Raw genomic sequence first — 21,838 nt, 5'->3', positions numbered from 1 at the left:
GTAGCGGACAGACCACAATGAGCTCACTCCAAGGTCACAACTTCAGAGGGAATCAAAAAAATCAATATCTGGGTTCTGGATATGTGCCACTGCTTGCAACTCTGCTGTTTGTGAACCTCACAAAGCTCTGTTGGCATTGCAGTAGAGTAAAATATATAATTTGTATACATCTATATTCACCAAGAAAAAAACAAAAAACACCCATTTACGCAAAACACAAAATCTTAAGATACAACATTTTATTATTGTCAGTCTTAAATATGAGCACAGACTTTTCATCAAGAAAATACATATGAACCAACAATCCTTTACAATGCAGGAAGTCAAAGTGCAAGAGGTCCTCCTCCACTCCGGAACATTACATGTGAGGACAGCCCTGTGAACTTGTAACCAGTCAAAGGGCAAAATTGTATTTTTGTGAATTATTCAGAAGATTATGAGACTCCTTCATACGTCTGCTATGACAATCCCTTGATCCCTCATGTCTCACCAAAGTCCACATCCAAAAACAATCTCTTCTAGACTCCAATGCAAATCACAAAAATGTCACAAAACATCTCAAATGAAAATGACTTATTTTTATCTGGTGAGTGCAGTACAAGCTGTTATTTCTCTTGAATGTTATAAAGTGTTGTTCAGTGTTCCGCTTTTCAAGCTATTGTCTTGCTTTGCACATATGGAGACAAAGAAAAATATAATACCAACAGCTTTTTTACCCAACTTCCTTGTCTCAATTGGGTTCATGTCCGTTTGCTGAGAGGGAGAGTCCTACAAAACCTTATGCAGACTTCAAACAGACATCATAAATAGGTCATACCACCTTATATGTTTGGTGCTACTGCAAAATGATAAGCCTTCATCTTCATGGGACGTGATTAAGAGCTGCCTGATGGGATTCAGAAAAAGTGAAAGGTGTGTGTAATCAGGTCTTTTCAGTCCATAGCTAATCTGTAGAGGTGGATCAGAAATATTACTAGGGTTCTTACAAGATCCTCTCTTGAAATGACACTTGCATTCTGTCTTGTCTATCCTTTTTTTAAAGTCATGCTTGGTGGAAGTTAGGGGATTTTTCGTCATGCAGAATGCCACTGCAGTATAACTGCCTCTCATTCGCCTGAGAGATGGTAAATGATCCCCACACTAAAGGACTTTATCCTGATGTTCAAGGTAAATGGTCGTTGGATCAGTGATCACAAATCCACAAGAACACCTTCAAGATCATTTGCAGGCTTAATATATGGACTTGTCAGGGAGTCATTTGGGGCTATGGTGGCCAAATAGAGCACAATAAATTAGAAAAACCATGGTGGTGAGACCGCCTGTATCATCAGGGAGTGATCTTCTAACCCCGACTCTGTCGCCGGTCAGTCAATCCACGGCGACTTTAAGACTTTTGATTACACTAAAGAAAGTTGTAGTTAGCAGAACAGGGATTTGATGACTCTGAGAGTTTGGACTTTACATTGGAGGATGAGCCCAGTTAACAACAGGACCATTTGAAGGCCAACCGAGAGCTTATTAGAGTTTTTACAACTAAATGAGCCATAACATGACAAATAGCCAAGTTGTGCACACAACATCACACTGTCTGTTCATTAAATGTAATGTGATTGTTTATTTAACTGCTCTTCAAGCCAGCTTGTCTAACCTTGAGGCTACCAGTATAATGCGTTAACAACACTGGCGCTAAGTAAAACAAACGCCTCAGGTCAGAAACGATCCAAATGAAGCCTTTAAAGGAGCCGCCTGCATAGGTTTTCTCCACATGCCTTCTCTTGTTACACGTTTGGAACAGCAGGGATTTGAGAGCAGGCAAATAAAGATGACACTTTTCTGGTAGCAGCACGTGGCTCAGACCAAGGCCAAAACTTTAGGAATATGATCTGACAGGATTTCCAGCAGTGATCTGACAGCTGCTGACTTTCTTCCATCTCCTCTGAAAACGCGAAAGATATGTCGTCCTCGGATCACAGAGCCTGCTCTCTGCCTCCATGTTGCTTCTTCAGCTCACTGCTTCACAGTGTACAACACTTTATCCGTGACTATAGATCTCATCCGAGCTAATAAACATTATGCTTGTTTGATATTACGGATTAGCAGGGTTCCTCTAATGATCGTGTGAAGTCAGAATATTAATGTGCACAGTTTTGGTTTGCAGTCAGTGATGCTCATTACAGCCTCGGCTCTGGATCACTGCCACAGAAACCATATGGCTCTGCTATTATTAGGTGGATTATAAGGTGAAGTCAGCCGTACAGACACCAGCTTACTTCTGGTTAGGTGCACATTCATCTCCTCTAGAGAAACATGTTATACTTTGACAGCAGCCCTGATAGTTTGCACAGATCTGTTTATGTTCTAAATGTTTCTCTTACTTCGGGTTGTCCTCAGAAACAGTGTGCTTGACCCAAACATGTTACTGCAATTTAAACGACATGTAAAATATATATCACACATATTTAGGACAAAGCAATAAGCTGCAAACATTGTGTCTGTGTCATGTCCTCTCACACACACACACACACACACACACACACACACACACACACACACACACACACACACACACACACACACACACACACACACACACACACACACACACACACACACACACACACACACACACACACACACACACACACACACACACACACACACACACACACACACACACACACACATCTCATTAAGGTGAATTGCAGTGTTGTTATTTAACTGCTAAGAGGTAGTTCATAAATTAAAAGGACCAGTTTTTAAGACGTGTGCTGGGCTGTACTAAACAATAATGAAAGCTGAAATAAACATGACACCAGAATCTGTGGCATGGGTGTGTGATGGAGTAAGAGTCATTGTGTGTGTGTGTGTTTTTGTTTTAAGTAATTAGTTAAATTATTATATTTTCAGCACATTTGGCTCCTTTTCAACTTTAAACGTGAATTAAAAGTGATGATGCTGTGAGTCATGAATTCCATGCAAACTGTTTCTGAAGGCATCCCGACACACGTCCTTGTGAGGTGGTCTGACGCACACTGAAGAGACTGAAACCACGACTTTAATTAAATGCATTATGTCAACAAATGACACATCATTGTATTGGGTTGTGTAAAAGCAATAATATTAAGTTTAAATACAAAATGTTAGGTTCAACTTCATATTATTGCTTTCAACTAACCTAATACAGTTATGTGTAATTTGTCAATGTTTTCAGTCTTTTCGGTGCAGTGTGTCTCAAATGTGGTTAATATTGGGGGAAATAAAGCTGACATCAGCGAAGCCCCGATGGAATGAGAAGCATATCATTTCCAAACATCTCTCTGCTGGAGACAATAGTATGCACTGTTTCTGTCTCCCTATTATTGTCGTGTGGAAACAAACGTGATGAACCTGTCACATTCAGTAACGACCCTGCTTCGTGCCTTTTTCATTTGGATGTTGGCTTTGTTTCAAAACAAGCAAAGCTGAGGGAATCCAGGGGAAACCGGAGGGAAAGGGAAATGTTTCAATCCCTCTCTCCTCCTTTTGAGTCTGCTCAGTGTCTTGCATTGATTTAAAAAAAAGAAATGTGAAAAACTCAGTGAGAGCTGTGGATTCTTAATAAGCGCATCATTTGCCATCGTGTTGGATGTTGTGATAATGGAATCTTACCAATCATTTACTCCTGCACCCGGTTCAATGACATGGAGTGCAGCTCTTACAGAAAGCACAAACGGCAGCTGCAAGAAACCAGTGGCCTTGCACCAAAAGCTTGCTTTGATGTTGCTGTCAGGCTGCTGGGAGGAACATGAGTGCGTCTCAGTTGTATTGTTAGCAAACAAAAGAGATAAATCACTGGCTGTACTTCTTGCTGCTGTGTCGTGAGAGGCTCTTGATTGTTGCATAAAATCCTCATGCTCACAACAAAAACGTTTCAGGAGGTCTGTCCTCTGTCTGCTGACCCTCCATAATAAAACATTATAATATGAGATATGTTTCTCGTTTTATCACATACTGTATCCTGTTTTCTCAGTTACAGTTTTCACTCAGATCAATCTTGGTTATAACAGTGGCTCACTACGGCACAGCAGGCCCGCAATTATTCTATTTTCTTCTTAAAAAGAACTTGAAATGCCAGGTGCAGATGCAAATAAGCTTCAATCATAAACCACACGCTGTAGATTTTGGTTTATATGTATCTATCATTAAGATTTCCAAAATGACCCCATGTTGAAACTATATTAAATCACAACGTGTTTACCCTCTTGTTTGTGAAAAGACAAATATGGGATACGTGTCTGTGTGTTTTGTTTGATGTTGTGAATATAAAACGTAACTCCTAGGAATTATGGTGCTGCTAAAGTCTTTGGGTTGTTGGTGTCTAAATACATGCAGAAAGTGTTTTATTTTCTATAACATGATCTCACAGACCCTACAGTGCTGGTTTGGATCAGAAACAGGAACAACTTTTTAAATAACTGTGTAGTGTGGAAATGACATTATGTTCAAACAAGTAGCAACATCATTAATACATTAGCATCATGTAAATAAGACGTCGACTCCACACAAGTGGAGTGAAATCTTTCTCCATTTTTAACTACATAATTATCACATAATTATTCATCACCATTTGTGTACTGGAAAAGAAAAAGAAAACAGACATATAACTAGGATATTTCTCCTAAATAATTACAACTTCATATTTTCCCTTCTCAAAAATATTTAAAACTCAACATCATTGAATTAAATTATATGATTAGAATAACACAACTGCAAGTATATCACTATAATGCTGAGAACAAAAACACTTGAAGGTCAAAAACAATTATGTTTCAACAACCAGACTGAATGTTAATTATTATACATTAAAATATAAGAATAGCAGGCTTTCCGGCTCAGGGTAACCTAGATTCCTTCTGCTTCACTGTCTCACTTTGACTTTGAGGTATTTAACATTCACCTCTCATTCCTGCTGTAAATGTGCCTTTTCCTGGAGTTAAGATGAATATGCAATGCAGTTGAAATTAAGACAAATCCATTTGAACAAGAAACAACACAATTAAAACATATATGTAAAAATAATCCAGAATAATAAAGTTTAGAGAGAACATTTCCAACACTGTTCAATTAAAATCTCAAACATTTGTTACATCCTTGAAAAAAACTGAAACTTTTGTAACTGGGTCAACATTAGCAGGATATTGCATGTGCATCAGTTCATGGTTCCGTTTGAAAAATGAAAGAAAAACACACACACACATAACAAAATACTTGTGTTCAATTCCATTCCTCTTCAAAATCTGAGCAGGAAGGGCAGGAACACCAGGCCCAGCAGGCAGGTGTGTAGGTGGAGTCCTGCCGCACCCCCGCTGCCGTCCTGCACTGCTCTCGGTCCTGACAGGAGAGAGGGACACGAAGATACATTTCACTGTGGAATTGTCTTTTTCCAGTGTGTCATCACTACTGGCCCTTTGTTTTGAAATGAACAGCCAATCAGCTGATGGCAATTCAGGATCCTAAAGAGAATTACTGTGATGTATACAGGGCTGTTTTGCAAATCATGTTTTTGTTCCTAAAATATCTTAATATGCTCATTGCAACTAAAGCAACTTATGTTGTTGCATTAAATACTGAGAAAGTCAATGGCGTCTTGACGGCTGATCTGACTTCAACATTTAAACCAAACTATCATTTGTGTTTCCTAATCCAAACTACTCGAGGGGCTCTTGATGTCGACCACACTCTCTGGATCAAACATCCAGACGTTTTAATGCCCATATGTGGAACTGACAACTTCCTTCACAAGAAGAAACAGTCAGCTGAGCAAACTCGTGGAAACATGTATGTGTTCCCACAAAACATAATGAATCCAAATCATTACAAATGTTTGGATGAAGAGAGCAGCCGACTAACAAAACAGTAATTCAACTTTACATTTGTGTTCATTCTGTGTCCCTAACATACGTTATTATCTTGCAATACTTAGCATATGCTGCTAAATCTGCCTGTGTCTGATTGTAATTCAGATACAGAAGATATGAGTGAATCAATGCTAGTTTCTAGTCTGATGTATTCTTATTTGTTTCATGTATGCTAAAAACAAGCATCCTGGAGTGAGTATTGTTTTCTCAAGGCTGTGAATGCTCATGTGTCATTCTTTCGATGATAGTCCCAGGTTACAGCAGGACACCAGAGGCAGAAACCACTATTTGTTGTAAAGTATAAATAAACAGCACATGTGTAAAATAACAAGACAATAGGTGAGCTACGTTAGTGTTGCATCATCTATCTCAGTGTGACGATCACAATGCCGTGGCCAACAGCATCAGATGCACTTTGAAGGAATAACGTTCAACATGCTCAGCTACTCTTTCATAAAAGAGCTTTTCTATCTATTACAAGAACATTGTTAGTTCTGAGAAGTGCCCTCAAAACAAAAGCATTTTGTTAAAATGATGTTACGATTTTCAGGTGTGCAACCGGGACACTTTTAGCTATGTTAATGTTTCTTTGGTGTCTTAATGTTTGGTCTAAATGTAAGGCCTTACTTCAGTACAAAATAATACATATTGCATAAATAGTGTAAACTATGTGGAGTGCTAGTGAGACATTAAACTTGTAAGGGAGGATACTGTTCAGCATGTTGCCATTAACAATTGAGAATCGCTGCAGAAAGTGTTTTATGAACAAGGAGCCAGAAAAGTGATTCTGTGGAAAACATTTCTCATATCTCCTAAAACTGTATCATCTGCTACGATACATCAGGCTACAACCTTGGTACCCTAGAAAACATGGAGCAGACACATGTTTGTCCTCAGGTTTCGTAAAATGCAACCATATTCTTAGAGAAATACTTAAATGTCTGCACCTTAAGTATTCCAGTGTAACACTGTTTGCACAGCTAAGATACAACACAATGGTATGTTGCAAAAACGAAAACACTTAATACTTTGATCAGGCCATTTTCACTGATGAGGGAGGTTCCTTTGAAGTGAATGCATTGTATGAGGACACATTGGAACTACTTTGAGGCTCGTAACACAATGACTTCTCATTTCCCTTGGATTTCCATGAGTTCACAACAGCTTCCTTTGGGGCATCTATCCAATTACCCTGCAACAGTGGATTATCCCTAATCCTGAATATGCTGATTAGAATAATGGCGTTCACTCGCAGTCAAAATCAAAGCCATTAATACAATTATATCGTGGTAATGGAGTGGGTTTGCTTACAAGATGCTGCAACCACCAGTTACAAGCACTCATTAAAGGACAAGATGTGTGAGGGTTTATCTCTGCTCTTGAAACACACCGGCTCATACAGCAGTAATCTGCTCTGTGATCTCTACTCGGAGATACTGGAAACATTTCAGCTGCCAGTGAGGTAATGCAGCTCTCTCACTGTTGCGTAAGATGTACAGTTAATATGCAATAACTAGAGGTACAAGCAATCACACAAGCACAAATTATAATGATAAAAGATGACAGATACTTACATTGGGAAAAGGAGCATGCAAAAATCAAAATAAAGCCACGTCACAGTGATGCAGTTAGGGTTGCAAGAGAGAAGATACAACAACATGGTTAGTGAAAGAAGCTGTCATGACCATTTTCACAAAGATTGTCATGACCAGTCTTCTTCAAAGCTTTCACGTGTCAATTCAAGAAGAGACCGGCGCGATATCAAAGAAGGTCGAGTTTGGACAGGATCAAAGAGCCCAGCCGTGATTTGTCTCTTCTTGTCACCCTGCTTAGAACTGCAGTGACACCGCAGCACACGTTCTACTTTGTGAAAATGGTTATTTGTCATGTGCCAGCATGCAGTTAATACTTTCTGTCGACAGCAGTTGAAGTGCATGCTGGAGCAGAATACTAACCTTGCAATAGCGTTGAGCTAGTGGGTTCAATTACCACTACACCAGGGAAACAGCACAGCAACAAACCATTGACAACACTTGCATTGTTACATATGCTGGAACACTACAGTATTTGAATTGAGTTCACCCTCAATGGAATTAAAGTGATATTAAAACGATGAATTCATTTTCTCTTTCTTAAGTAAGAGCACTAAGTCAGTTTACGGGACTCTAATGCTCGTTCTGAACAGAAGCATACACAAAACTAACTGTAGGTGTAATAATCAAATCACATGAAAAAAGATAGTGACTTCTTATGTTTTAACTTTGTATATTAACTCAGCACAAGCTGTGTTCGCCTGAACATGAATGCACAACTATATCAAGATATTGAGTCATAAAAAGAGATATTTCTATGTTTGAAAAACAGCTATAACTTTCACCAAATGGATAAAGTTTGAATAACACCGATAAAAGTTAGCGAAATTGAGAGTATTTTGCAGAATATTATTATAATTATCATTATTACTTGTATTGCAAAATACACGACAGCTCTTTAGTTATATTGACCTTTCTGTAGCAGCATCCTGTTTTAGATTGTTGTACTCACCATACATAAGGAAGCTGGTGTTTGAGCTCCCAAGTTTGTTGGTGGCGACACAAGTGTAGTTGCCGTAATCTGCATCAGACACGTTAAAAAAAGTCAGCTTGGACAACGATCCAGTGTTGGAGATCTCCATGCCGTCAACGCCAGTGTAGATCCTGAATGTGAGGAAGACGGGGACAATGCAACATGTCACCTGTGTTTCTCTGCCAGATGAAAGTGAGATATTTTCACATATTGAATGTATTATGTCAACAGATTTCACATAACCGTATTAGGTTAGTTGAAAGCAATAATAATATGTTTAAATAAAATATATTAAATTCAACTTAATATTATTGCTTTCAACTAACCTCATACAGTTATGTGAAATGTGTTGACATAATAAATTGAATTAAAGTCAACGCTTCATTTTTTTCAGTGCTCGATTCTTTGACTGCTTAAAATGTGGGAAATAGTTACCTTCTGTCCTCTTTGTACCACTCAAACTCTGGCTCGGGCACAGCGTCCGCCTCACACTCCAGAACCCCCCGCTGGCCCAGAGTCACCCCCACGTCTCTGCCCTCTGACACAGCTGGAACATCTACAAGCAACAACAACACCCCCCCCTCACCTTATCACCTGAATCTCCACCATTGTGTTTTTTAACCAATCTTCTCAGCAGCAGCTCATTAGCATTTAAAGCTACAAACACAGAATCAGCACTTTTGGAATAGGGCTGAAACAGAAGGGATTATGGGATGCTGCAATGATCTGTTTGGTGTTTCAGCCAAACACTTCAGAGACATGTTTGTATATCTGAGACCTACAATATACTGTTGAAATAGTTGAACAGGTGACTTTTAAGTTTAAGTAAATGTCCAAAACTAAAACTTTGCTTATTATCAGGGTAACTAAGTACATTTGTTTCATGTTTCATTCACATCTTGATTTTTGTATTGTTATGTATTACTCTGAAATGGTAGATACTGGTATGTCCCAACAGCCTCCTGAAATCACCTTTTATTTGTTTCAGTCCAACATCTCGGTTGATGACAGAGAACAGAATGTGTGAAGCTGGGAACTTTAAATATGTGTCACTTGTTCTTGACAAATAGTTACAATTATTATATGGTAATGACATGTGTTGTCATTTTTTCCATCATCTCATGACTCAATGGTAATCGACTTATCATTTCAGCACAGTTCATTGAAAGAGAACATGTTACATTTTCTTCGGTGAAATCACTGACTTACAGTTGACAGTTATGTCCACAGTCTGGACGTCCGTGTCGATTTCGTTGACGGCTGTGCATTCATACGTCCCCGCCCTCTGTCTGGAGATGGATGGGATTTCCAGGTAATCATCGTCTGATCCCAGGTCCCCTACAGAAGGTCACACACAAAGCGAAAGAACGTTAGAAATTCAATGTAAATGTGAGAAGTCAACAGCTCCATCGTCCTGACTCAAGAAGGTAAATCGCCACACTGCAAAGACAGCCCTTCCAAAAACAAGCAAGATATTCTTGAATCAGGTCAGATGTTCCTGTATCAAGCAAATACATCGGCCAATGGGGTGAGCCAAATTTGCTTGGCTAGAATTCTTAAAACTAGAATGAAGCTACTGAAAGACCGTGATGGGCCTTGAAACTAGACACAAATGAAAAATGTAAGCACATTTAGCTGATTACAAGCAATGATTCCTGAATTATTTAAGAAAGAATAACTTAAAATTAGTGTTTTGGTTGAGTTGACTCAGAATGTATTTCTTAAATTAAGATTTATAATTAGCAAAGAAAGCTTACAATAAGAATCATTGGCTTTAATTGACACAATATATTAGTGACTTTGTCTTAAACTTAGAATGTAAATCTTAAATTAAGTTTAAAAATCAGCATATAAAGCATTCATAAGAATTCAATTCTTTAATTGCCATAATATATTACATTACATGTCACTTGATAGACGCTTTTATCCAAAGCGACTCACATACTCAATACTGTGGGCAATCCCCACAGGAGCACTTTGGGGTGAAGTGTCTCAGGGACACAACGACATGCTGACTGCAGTGGGGTTTGAACCTGTGACCCACTGATCCCAACACCAACGCACTAGTCCACTGCGCCACACGCCTCTATATAATTGCATTTATCTTAAATTAAGACAGCAGAAACATTCTTATATTTAGACTTTTTTTTATTCAAACATGAACACATTTAACAACATTGCATGGTCATTTTAAACTGTTTTCAATTTCGATCAATGAGTGCCGTGCAATACTTCTACTTGTATTTTTGGTGTGTGTGTGTGTGTGTGTGTGTGTGTGTGTGTGTGTGTGTGTGTGTGTGTGTGTGTGTGTGTGTGTGTGTGTGTGTGTTGTGTATACCACACCACAGTTGTCTCTCGACAAGTTGTTTGATGGTTTATTTCTTAAAATAAGAAAAAATAAATCTGTTCCATGCCGGGAATGTATGCAAACCAATGCTGTAACTTGTTACTGGTTCATTCTAGCTCAATAAAATATATATTTCTCAAAGTAAGAATACTTTTCTTAAGCAAAACATTCTTAACAAGATCATTTGAGTTTTAAGACGAAAAATAAGAATTGTTTCCCAAAAACAAGTTATTTTTACTTTCTTAAAATTCCTTTTTTGCAGTGCACACTGGTGCAGGAGAATGGTGAAGATAACTATTACAACTCTAAGTCATCTACCTATTTATTATATTATATTTAGTATTATACAGTATTACTTGGATCTCTTGGATAGTAAGCCTACATAGAGCTTAAACAGTTGAAATGTTATAATTCAACAATTGTATTCTTGTGTTCTGTGAACATTTAATATACTATCTTTTTAGTATACGTAACAATTCTTGAACATACATACATACTTTCTTAGAATATATTAGTTGAACTGTAACCAATCCCTAATCTATGCTACTGTATATAGCATAGGTTGAGTGATTAGTTGTCAAAAAATTGGTTTAACATCCAAAATATCGTGTCAATTTATAATGTGATGCAGTGCAGTAAGAAATGTTCTGGAAAGAAGAGAATCTATGTTGGTGTAGAAACCCAGATGTTGAGGAGCAGGAGCAGCGACAGGTTCATTCTCTCACCACCTGATCCACACTCACACAGCTACATGTATGTTAAAACGTACACGACATGTGCCCCATTCTCTCTCTGATATTGTTTCTTTCAACCCCAGTTCTTGAGCTGACTGACATTTTTCTGAGGATCTTACAACACTTGGTGATTAGTGCTTTGTTCAGCCGCTGCTCATTATCAATTGTCTGTCAGAACATTCATATTCTGCTCCTTTTTGGAGTTTCATACGCCTGCGAGCGCAGCAGGGCGGCTACAAAGATGTGTCAATGTGAACGGAGGAGAACGCCAGCCCTGCTTCTATTTCCTGTTTCAATTTGACACGCTTGACAGAGGCACTTAATACAGCACTCAACATAAAGAACAAAAGGCGTAATTGACTTCAAGCCTCCTCCCAAGATGTCCGTAGGTGACGCTAATACATTTCACACGGTTTCACTTTGCTGGGTTTAGGCACACCTGGGAAGGTTGTGGAGACAAGTTCTCACTGGCTCAATGATCAGCTGACGAGGAGTATCAGGAGGACTCATGTAGGTTTGAAGGTTCCACTCTGTTCCTTTTTCTGCTTGGCTTTCTCTCTAAAGAGGGAACTACATTTCGCCAATAGAGACCACAGTGTCACTTAAATACGCCCTGTCTTCCTCTGAGGAGAGGTAATAAGTCAAGCTGCCAGCTGCAGAACATTCTCCACGTCCTCACATCAGGCAGCCGTTTTACAGCAGAGAACTTCACATCAGCATCATGAGCAGCTATCCTTTACACTGACACTTTTCAATAACCAAGAACTATTAAAGCTTTGTTTTATAGCATAGCGGGGTTTCCTACAGTTAATTGCAATAAAAGCACCCTATACCTCACAGTTAGCATCTGCTAACAAAATAATGTATTTCTCCTTTATCCATTTGATGTACAGCTTAGGAAAGCAGCTACATTAGATAGCAAAGTTAAAAACGGTCATAAGTGGGTCTTTTTTGACCCGGTGAGGTGGTTTTCTTGAAGTATCTTTGTAATTAAAACAATTTATCATTTTATATTCCAGCTATTCCTCAAAAAACATGTTTTGGATATCATGCCATTCACATTTGAAATTTACATTTTAAGAAATTGTAGTTTTTGTATTAATACCCCAAGCTTCCATAAGTGGGTCAAAAATGACCCGCAGGCATTTTCTATGGGAACCTTTGGGAACCTTTGATTCCTATCACCTGTTGCTGTCAGGAATACATTCACTGCAGAACACACAGACGACATCACTTTCTGAGACACACCTCTCAGGAAGATTATTTTACACAGCAAGATCTGATACCTGTCAGTATAATAATAATAATAATAATAATAATAATAATAATAATAATAATAATAATACATTATATTTGTATAGGGCTTTTCAAGGACTCAAAATCGCTTAACAATATAAGGGAAGGTTAGGGTGGGGGGTATAGGACTATCAAACTTGATCAACCGGCATGGATTGGTAGGGGGGGGCTATGAGTAGACTAGAGGAGAAGAGATGAGTTTTGAAAAGGGACTGGAATACTCTGAGGTTCTCAGAATAGCGGAGATCTTTGGGACAATATGTTCAAAACTGTTTTTTTCAAAATGTAAAAAATATTTCTAAAATTATAAATTGTGAAAAATTAAATATAAAATATTTCTAATGTGAACCAAAATATAATACTAATTATTATACAAGTGATTTTTTTCGTCACCGTTGTGACGAAAAGAGAGCTGAGCCAGAAGGCAAAGCTCTCTGTCTACCGGGCCATTTTCGTTCCTACCCTCACCTATGGTCATGAAGGATGGGTCATGACCGAAAGAACGAGATCGCGGATACAAGCGGCCGAGATGGGTTTTCTCCGGAGGGTGGCTGGTGTCTCCCTTAGGGATAAGGTGAGAAGTTCGGTCATCAGGGAGGGACTCGGAGTTGAACCGCTCATCCTTCGCGTCGAAAGGAGCCAGTTGAGGTGGTTCGGGCACCTAGTTATGCCACCTGGGCGCCTCCCTAGGGAGGTGTTCCAGGCACGTCCAGCTGGGAAGAGACCAAGGGGTAGACCTAGGACCAGGTGGAGGGATTATATCTCTTCGCTGGCCTGGGAGCGCCTTGGGATCCCCCAGTCAGAGCTGGTTGATGTCGCCGGGGAAAATAAAGTTTGGGGCTCTCTGCTGGAACTGCTACCCCCGAGACCCGACCACGGATAAGCGGGAGAAGATGGATGGATGCAGTGGCGGCTGGTGGAAAATATTTTTGGTGGGGCTGTTGATATAGTGAGTAAAAAAATTGTTTTGGGGAGAAATGACCCCTTAAATTAGGACTTCTGGTGATGTAATGGCGCGTTTCCAGTGCAGCGCGGAGCTCGCTTTAATGCTGCGTTCAGACCGGACGCGATGCGAATATTCGCTTCGCTCTAAACGCTCCTATCGCATCGCTCTAGTCGCTCGAGTTTCACCGCGGCTGCCAGCTGTGTTTACTCGCATCATTCAAACAAGACGCGCTGGCTCGGGAGCTACAACTACAACAAAATGAATATATTTTACGGTGATTAAATTGTAATACACGTTTCAAAATGATGCCGAAGTAACAACATACTGATACCGGTTAGTAAAAACCATGAATTAATGCTTTGACAAGTCTGCAGATAGACGGCAGGCGAAAAACAACGGCCTATACAGACATAAATAAACCAACGACTGTATTCTCCATGACACAGACAGTCTGTGGTTTGTACTTGTGTAACTTTTGTCTAGTTTCTGAACAGATCGTATCTGTCCCCGGCTGTTTGAAGAGCAAGCATGGGAAACAAAAGATAGCATTTACCTGTTTGCATCGTTTGCATCCAGCTAGCCTCGTTGATACGTTTTGTCTTTTTCACGAGCTTGCTGTGATATATACAAATCGGGTTGGTCCGGTCCAAGGTCTTTAAGTAGGCTATCAATGTATCTCCCAAACTTCTCCTTTCGAAAGGATTGGAGAGTAGCTCTTGCACGGAATTGGGTGCGGACCGAGGTCCGGCGACTCCACCTGCACACCATTCTCATCCAAATACTACGTCACCTTGGTCACTCACGAGTCTAAAAAACAACTCACGTCAACGCACGTAAGCGCCAACGTGAGCGCCCTCGTGACCAAAATATTTGACGGCGCTGATTGGCTGAAATTATGTTTCGGCGGCACAGTTTACTATTGAGACTTTTGCAACGTGCTGGTTGCTGCTGTTTGGCTCGGGGGCTCCGCCCGGTAATGATAAACTAATGCCATGGGCAAGGCCAGGCAGGAAACATGTGACTTATCAGTAACTTTAGACATCGTAACACGTTAAACGAGATTTTATTGTAGATTATACATTTTACTGATACCAATTGTATGATATTTACCTTGTTCATTAAAAATAAAAATATAAAATATATTTTTTTTTTAAATATTTTTTTTCAATTTAATTTTTTTTTTTATATATATTTGTGTATGTGGGAAGAGGTGGGGCGGTGCCCCTAGCGCCCCTATGGGCCGGCCGCCACTGGATGGATGGATGATTTTTCTTAACCAAAATGACAAAAATGGCATGAAAACACATATTATTCTAATATGGGTCCTTTTAGACCCACTTATGGAAGAGTAGGGTCCAGACACTCGTGCATCTAAGGGTTAAAGACCCAAACTAAACTGCATCCATCTAATGCGTCCATACGATGGCTCATTGTGTGCCAGCAGATTCAGTTGCCATAGCAATGTTTCGTAACATTTTGACTCACCAGGGATTGGAAAGGATTACATTCTTACAGTTTGCTTCCATCTTTAAAACTAATTATGTGTAAGAAAGTATATTAAAGGTGTTTTTTTAACAAAACATTACAAATAATCAGTACTAATAAAACAGATTGTCCTACCATATGTAGTCCTACAGTGGCATTAAGGCTGCAACAAACGACTAATTTGATAATCGATTAATCTATCGATTAATGAAACGATTAATCGACTATTCGGACTATTACGCCTTGCACAATTTCTCAAGCGCTCTTATTTAGCCATCAACTTTTAGATTTAGCTTGAGGTTGTTTTAGGCATGTGGAAACTAACAATTAAGACAATACAGATGAATACTTGATTCAAAAATACATATTATTAAATTAACTAAACACATTTTGAACAAAATTAACATTGCTTTTTATTTAAATTAAATAAATAATATTTCACATCAAAAGAAACAACAATGTTTTAACAAATCGTATTACATAAAATGATGACAGAACTGTGAACAGAATAGCTGAAACTTTAACTAAATAAATAACTCAGTTTCCTCTAATCATTAACCCATGTTTGTATCATGGAGTTAACTCCTGTGTTGCTGCTAGCATACATAACACCTGACGTGGAAACGTTACTCCTGGATGGGGCTACAGAGCTGCTAGAAAGACAGTCGAACCCGGTACATTCCTCCGTCTGGATGTGGTGCGCTTTTGATAAATGTTTAGACAAATTGCTCGTGTTACCGCCCTGACATGCTAAACTCTTATTGCACTTTTGGTAACGAGACGGGTAAACTTTAACCACACCTCGGAGCGAGTTCTCTCTGCCATCTCCGCAGTATGTTGCTGCATGTAGCAGCTGCGTGTGTGTAAACTGCCCCGCCCCCTCGCACACAGACGGGAGAGAGGAAGATCGAAAGATCAAAATACATCATAGATTTGTCTTTTTGCATATTAGAAACGAGTTGGCGACACTAAGACTGCGATATAATGCTTATGTAGCAATAATACATGACATGTATTTTTTTAAATGTCTCCGGTACCGATAAAAAGACCAATAACGTTGGAGCTTAACGGCGCGTAAAACACACGTGATGACGTCACCAACGAATCGACGACTGAATTAGTTGGCAACTAATTTGGTAATCGATTAAGTCGATTAGTTGTTGCACCCCTAAGTGGCATTAGAGCCCACTCTGAATATCCAACATTTATTTTGCCATATCGGGTACCTTAATATAACCCATTCCATATATTTGTGAGGTGTTACAACTGTTTGGAGGCACACTCCCTAGGTTGTCCTGCTGATAGAGTACAGATCAGAAAACACTGATATGCATTCTAGAAGAACATATAGAAAAAACGGGGGGTTACGTATTGTAACCCTAGTTCTATAAGCACAGGCGGAGCCCTCTACTGGACTCTATGGGTACTACTCGCATCATTGATATGCGAGCGTTCACACACTGACGTTGTAAACATAGCCGGCCAATCCGGGCGAGCCTACCTGAATGCACGCGCAGGCTCACAGTATATATATATATACATATATATGCTTATAGACCAGGGTTACAATACGTAACCCCCCGTTGTATCTCACACAGGCTCCGCCCTCTACTGGACTCTATGGGTACAGTGGGTGTAACCCCGATGGATAAATGCCCTGTCATCCCTCAACATCGACCCACCACACTGCCCCTGACCGGCCCTTGGTTAACAGCCATCGCACCCCAACTTCCTATCACCGGGTTGTGACCGTGGAGAAGTCATGGCCGCAGCTTACTTGGCTGGGTAGAGCCTAATTGGTCTGAATAAGCCCAAAGCTCCACCATGCAGGTGCCAGCGCAAGTGACTACACGCTGCACACAACGTTTCCCAGGTCCCTAAGGAGCATGGGAAAACTTAAGTGTACTATGTCCCAGGGGGTCGGATACAGCTTACAGACCCACAGCCCCCATCTTTTCACCAGTTGCCCCAGCAAGCACAGACAATGAGAAAGAGCCAGACATGTCCAAGAGATAGAACCTTATGAACGGGCTTGGCGTACATATGTCCTCCACACTCACACCGTTGAACAAGGCTGTCGACACAGCCACACCACGTGTAGAGTGTGCACGGAACCCAGTGGCTCTCCCCACCTGCCCACAGGCACCAATGGCAGTTCTTATGGACCTACGACTCCACCTTATGGTGGAGACATGCACCACTGGGCGCTGTCTCCTGATCCCCTGCAAAAAACGCTTCATAAGCGGTTGGCTAAAGACTGGTCTGCCACCAAATCCCTCATGACAGGACGAGATGGCTGCTGCATACATCTTGACTGTGGCATGAGCAAGCCCCTTGTCCACCATTAGCTGTAGGTAGGATATAATAGAGCCCAATGTACCGGACAGAGGCTCTAGACTCCTTTCCTCCCACCAACGTTCAGTCTGCCTGAATCAGGGATGTCTGTCTGTTCTCTGACAGAGTGGCATGTAGCCTGCCCAATGGGGCGTACACCTCGCTCTCGATGGGGGCTGCATCGAGCAAAATCCCCAGATACCCCACCTTCTGGTGAGGTATGGGACTGCTCGATTGCAAAATGCAAATACTTCCTGTTTTGGCTTTCTAGAAATTTCAACATGAAAGTAAGCATCCTTCAGGTCGATGGTTGTGAACCAATCGCCCGGCTGCACCAGTTCCAGTAACTGCAGGAATCTCAACACCTTCGTCCTGTAACAGGCTGTGGTGGTGCCTGGATAGTCTGAATAACCTTGTCTTGCTGCCTGGATAGTCTGAATAACCTTGTCAGACAGTCCACCCCTTCTCAGCCTGTCCCTTTCAGGAGCCAAGCCTGGAGAGGTTGACCCAGAGTGGGTAACGCCCCTATTGCACCCGCCTCCTGAGACAGCGCCCCCAGAACTGAGGAACTGTCCAGGGCTAGCCCACCATCATTTGTGTCACTTCTGTGTACCACAGCGCCGAGCGGCGACCTGGGGCTACCAGAATCACGGACAACTGTTCTCGTCTCACCCCCTCCAGGAGTGGGGGAATGAGACGCAGCACTGGAAAGGTGTAGAGCAGCTATCTTGGCCACGGCTCGTATGCAAACGTGTCCACCCCCAAGGGTGGATTGTTCTGCCGAGCCAGGGAGAACCACCATTCGTCTGGCAGGGGCCCGCCTCTTGACATGAGGCCGGCCCCACTGTTCTCCAGTCCCGGAATGTGGGGGGCCTTTAGAGACAAAAACATTCTCTGAGGCCCACGACCACAGGTTCTCCGCTGCGCTCAACAAGGCGGCGGAGCTGACTCCATCCTGCCTGTTGATGTAAGCCACTGTGGTGCGGTTGTCGATCCTCACCAGCACATGTTTTCCCTGTAGTAAGGTTTTGAAGTGCTGTAGGTCCAGAACAACTGCCTGTAGCTCGAGAAGGTTGATGTGCCAGGTCTCTGTCAGAGGCCAGCCACCACCTATAGCTGTCTCTAGGCAGATCCCTCCCCTTCAGCAAATGCTTTGGGGACCCCCAGTATCGGAGGTTGCCCTCTACTGAAGGGGGGGATGGTCACCAGACGTCGTTTATGTCTCTTGGGATCTAAACGAAGGCTGGCAAACCACCTCTGTAGGCGACACATGTGCAGTAGCCCCAGTGGTACCATGTGGTGAGCAGCCGCCATGAGACCCAAGGTCTGCATGATGGTCAGGGCTGTCACCGTTGCCCCCTGTCACAGTCTGAAAACTGCCTGAAGCATGGACGTCCGTCTGTTCTCTGACAGAGTGGCACAAAGCCTGCCCTCTTTCTCGATGGGGGTGTACACCTCTCCTTCGATGGGGGCGTACACCTCGCTCTCGACGGGGGCATACACTGAACGTGCGTGGGGACAGGGAGTAGCCAAACGGTAGTCTGTTGTACTCGTATGCTATCCCCTGGAAGGTGTTTTGGAGCAATTTTGACATGAAAGTAAGCGTCCTTCACGTCGATGGTTGTGAACCAATCGCCCGGCTACTCCAATTCCAGTAACTGTTTAACATGTGGAACCTTTTGCAGCCCTGAATGGAGGAGGGACGTTGCAGAACTGGAGTGAGTAACTCAGTCCCAGTGTCCTGTCCACCCATTCTGTCAGTACAGAGCTGAGCTTCCATTCCCCATAAAAGGGGACATGCCAGCAGCTGTGGAGCCACAGCTAAGAAGCTGTGGTACTCTCTGGTGGCCCTCTATTTTTTCTCTCTCTCTTTCTGAGAGCATAGAGTCCAAAAGAGGGCTCCGCCTGTGCCTATAGAACTAGGGTTACAATACGTGACCCACCGTTTTTGCAACAGAGCCAGAATTTCTGTTGAAAGGAAACCTATTTCCTCCTGGGATGATAGATTTGCCTCTCTTACAGCCCTGAATGGAGGAGGGACGCTGCAGAACTGGAGTGAGTAACCCAGTCCCAGTGTCCTGTCCACCCATTCTGTCAGTACAGAGCTGAGGAGCTAAGAAGCTGTGGTACTCTCTGGTGGCCCTCTCCGCCGCCAAACCTTCCATGAAAGGAAGATTGGCTCATGGGGAACCGACATGAAAAGGGCCGAGCCTCCGCGGAGGTCCTTGAACACACCGCGGCCACTCTCGCGGGGCCGCGTGCCTTCGTATTAACGCTATGTTTCACAGTGGAAGAAATCGGTGAAATGCACTAATCGGACCTATTATAGCAGGCGAGGCGTGTTTTCTGACAACAACACGCCGGCTATAGCGTCCCTGAACCCGCACAGTGCTTTGACAGCACTTTCTGCGGAGTAACTGGAGTTACAGCGGGGGCGGCGAGTGTGGGACAGTGTTCTCTCCTCTGAGGATGAGCAAGAAGCAGCATACGGCTAAGCTGCGACTTCTCCTCATCCACGTGACCGAGGAAATCGATCCAAAGAGCCCTTTCCGTAGACATCACACAGCAAGCAGCGGCGGCCGCACCGTGGACAAGGATATTCATTTGGCCGATGCTGCGCCCAAATAATCGCTCTGATCCGGTGAGGTGGGGGCATCTTGCGGAAAGAGCAATCAGCGAGACGCCCAACACACCCGTTTTATTTGCAGCCGCCCTGTCACGCGGCAGCGGGGCAGAGGTTCTCCGCCCAGCCTGCTGCCTGTGTACGCCGGGATATGAGATCTCCTTGCGGCCCCGCACCCTCACAATACCTACATTTCCTGCCACCGGAGCTCTTGCTTTCAGTGTCTGTTGCCACGATGCCTCCACACACTGCTGGATATCTGGCAACGGGGGCGAGACGAAAGCCGGTTGCGCCGGGCGAGACGGACAGTTAAAAGCAATGATATTAAGTTTAAATAGGTTAAGCTTAATATTATTACTTTCAACTAACCTAATAAAGTTATGTGAAATCTGTTGACATAATACATTTAATTAAAGTCAATGTTTCAGTGTTTTCAGTGAAGTTTCCTGTCAGGATTCTCATGTTTTGTCACGTTTGTAGTTTTGTATGTCTGGTTATGGGTATTTTCCTCCTTGTATATTGTCTGGTCCTTCTTCCTGTGTTTTTCCCCTGTCGTTAGTTTCCCTGGTGTGTCTAGTTGTCTGATTGTGTTCACCTGTGGCCCTTGTGTTTCTCCTCCCCTGCCCGGCTGTTTCTCGTTGTTACGTTCCCACTTGGCTAGGGTACAAACGGGAAACGACACGTAAACCAGGCCCACATTTTCCCTATTTGTGCTGTCACTCGCGCGCAAGCGCGTAAGAGTAACTCAGAGGTGTCGTTAGATGATACTATGTTTGGGAAAATGTTCACAGAGGACAAAATACCGGAGGAAAAGCCAGCAGTGGAGGTTTCTGCATCCTCCGCGTTCCCGGCTGGAACCGCTGCGCCAGCGCAACCTGCCAGCCCAGCTGTTGACTGTTCCACACTCCCGGTAACCCGAGAGCGTTTACTCGCCGCGCAGAGGGCGGATCCGACGCTTGTGAAGTGTCCAATCCAATCTGGTCGTGTCGTATCCCGGATGAGCCCCCACGTGTTACGTTCCCACTTGGCTAGGGTACAAACGGGAAACGACACGACCAGATTGGATTTGGTATATTCGTTACCGGTGGTTTTATTGATTCTGAAACTAAGTCAAAATGATGGTCACACAGATTGGCCCCACAACACGGGTCAATCTGTCACTATAACACAACACAAAGGGTCTCCAAAAGAGAGTTGCCCCGCTACACAAAGAAAAACAAATCTCACTACTAAAGTGGAAACAAACCATAAACAAAACGGGACTGTGGAAACACACAGCTGGTGCGGGTCTACAGGTGCTAATCCCCTGGCTCTACGCAATATCCACTCACAGGAACGCTGGTCTACAGGTGCTAATCAACCTGGATCTAAGCAGTATAAACACACAGGAATGCTGGTCGACAGGTGCTAACCAACCTGGATCTAAGCAGTATACACACACACAAAATCCCTACGCTAACACAGAACCCGACGACACACTGCTACTCAGTGTGCTCGCCTAGAAACCTACTACAGACACTGCTAATCAGTGGAGCTAATACAAAAGACACACGGCTAAATACTCTCAGAATTCACAGAATGAAGGCTTATCACAAGGATAGGGTTGAGGCA

The 21,838-nt window shown here is 42.4% G+C and overlaps 1 protein-coding gene across 3 annotated transcripts in view; it reads right to left on the bottom strand.

Annotated features, from left to right (window-relative positions):
• Nucleotides 1–224: 224 nt before the first annotated feature.
• Nucleotides 225–21,838, bottom strand: part of ntm (neurotrimin) — a 228,077-nt gene continuing 206,463 nt past the window's right edge. Inside the window, exons 4-8 of one of the 3 annotated variants that reach the window (XM_034217951.1) lie at nt 9,672–9,800; nt 8,898–9,018; nt 8,442–8,593; nt 7,853–7,888; nt 225–5,370 (exon numbers count right to left, since the gene is read on the bottom strand). In XM_034217951.1, the coding sequence (XP_034073842.1) occupies nt 5,270–5,370; nt 7,853–7,888; nt 8,442–8,593; nt 8,898–9,018; nt 9,672–9,800 (539 nt within the window). In that variant the 3' untranslated portion in view covers nt 225–5,269. The remainder of the gene's footprint in view (nt 5,371–7,852; nt 7,889–8,441; nt 8,594–8,897; nt 9,019–9,671; nt 9,801–21,838) is intronic. The other 2 variants (XM_034217952.1, XM_034217953.1) reach the window with 2 other exon arrangements.

Source organism: Gymnodraco acuticeps, unplaced genomic scaffold (genome assembly GCF_902827175.1).
Source record: "Gymnodraco acuticeps unplaced genomic scaffold, fGymAcu1.1, whole genome shotgun sequence".
NCBI classification, from domain to species: Eukaryota; Metazoa; Chordata; class Actinopteri; order Perciformes; family Bathydraconidae; genus Gymnodraco; species Gymnodraco acuticeps.
The sequence above is the reverse complement of the archived record's forward strand: the minus strand, read 5'-3'. Positions and strand labels throughout refer to the sequence as shown.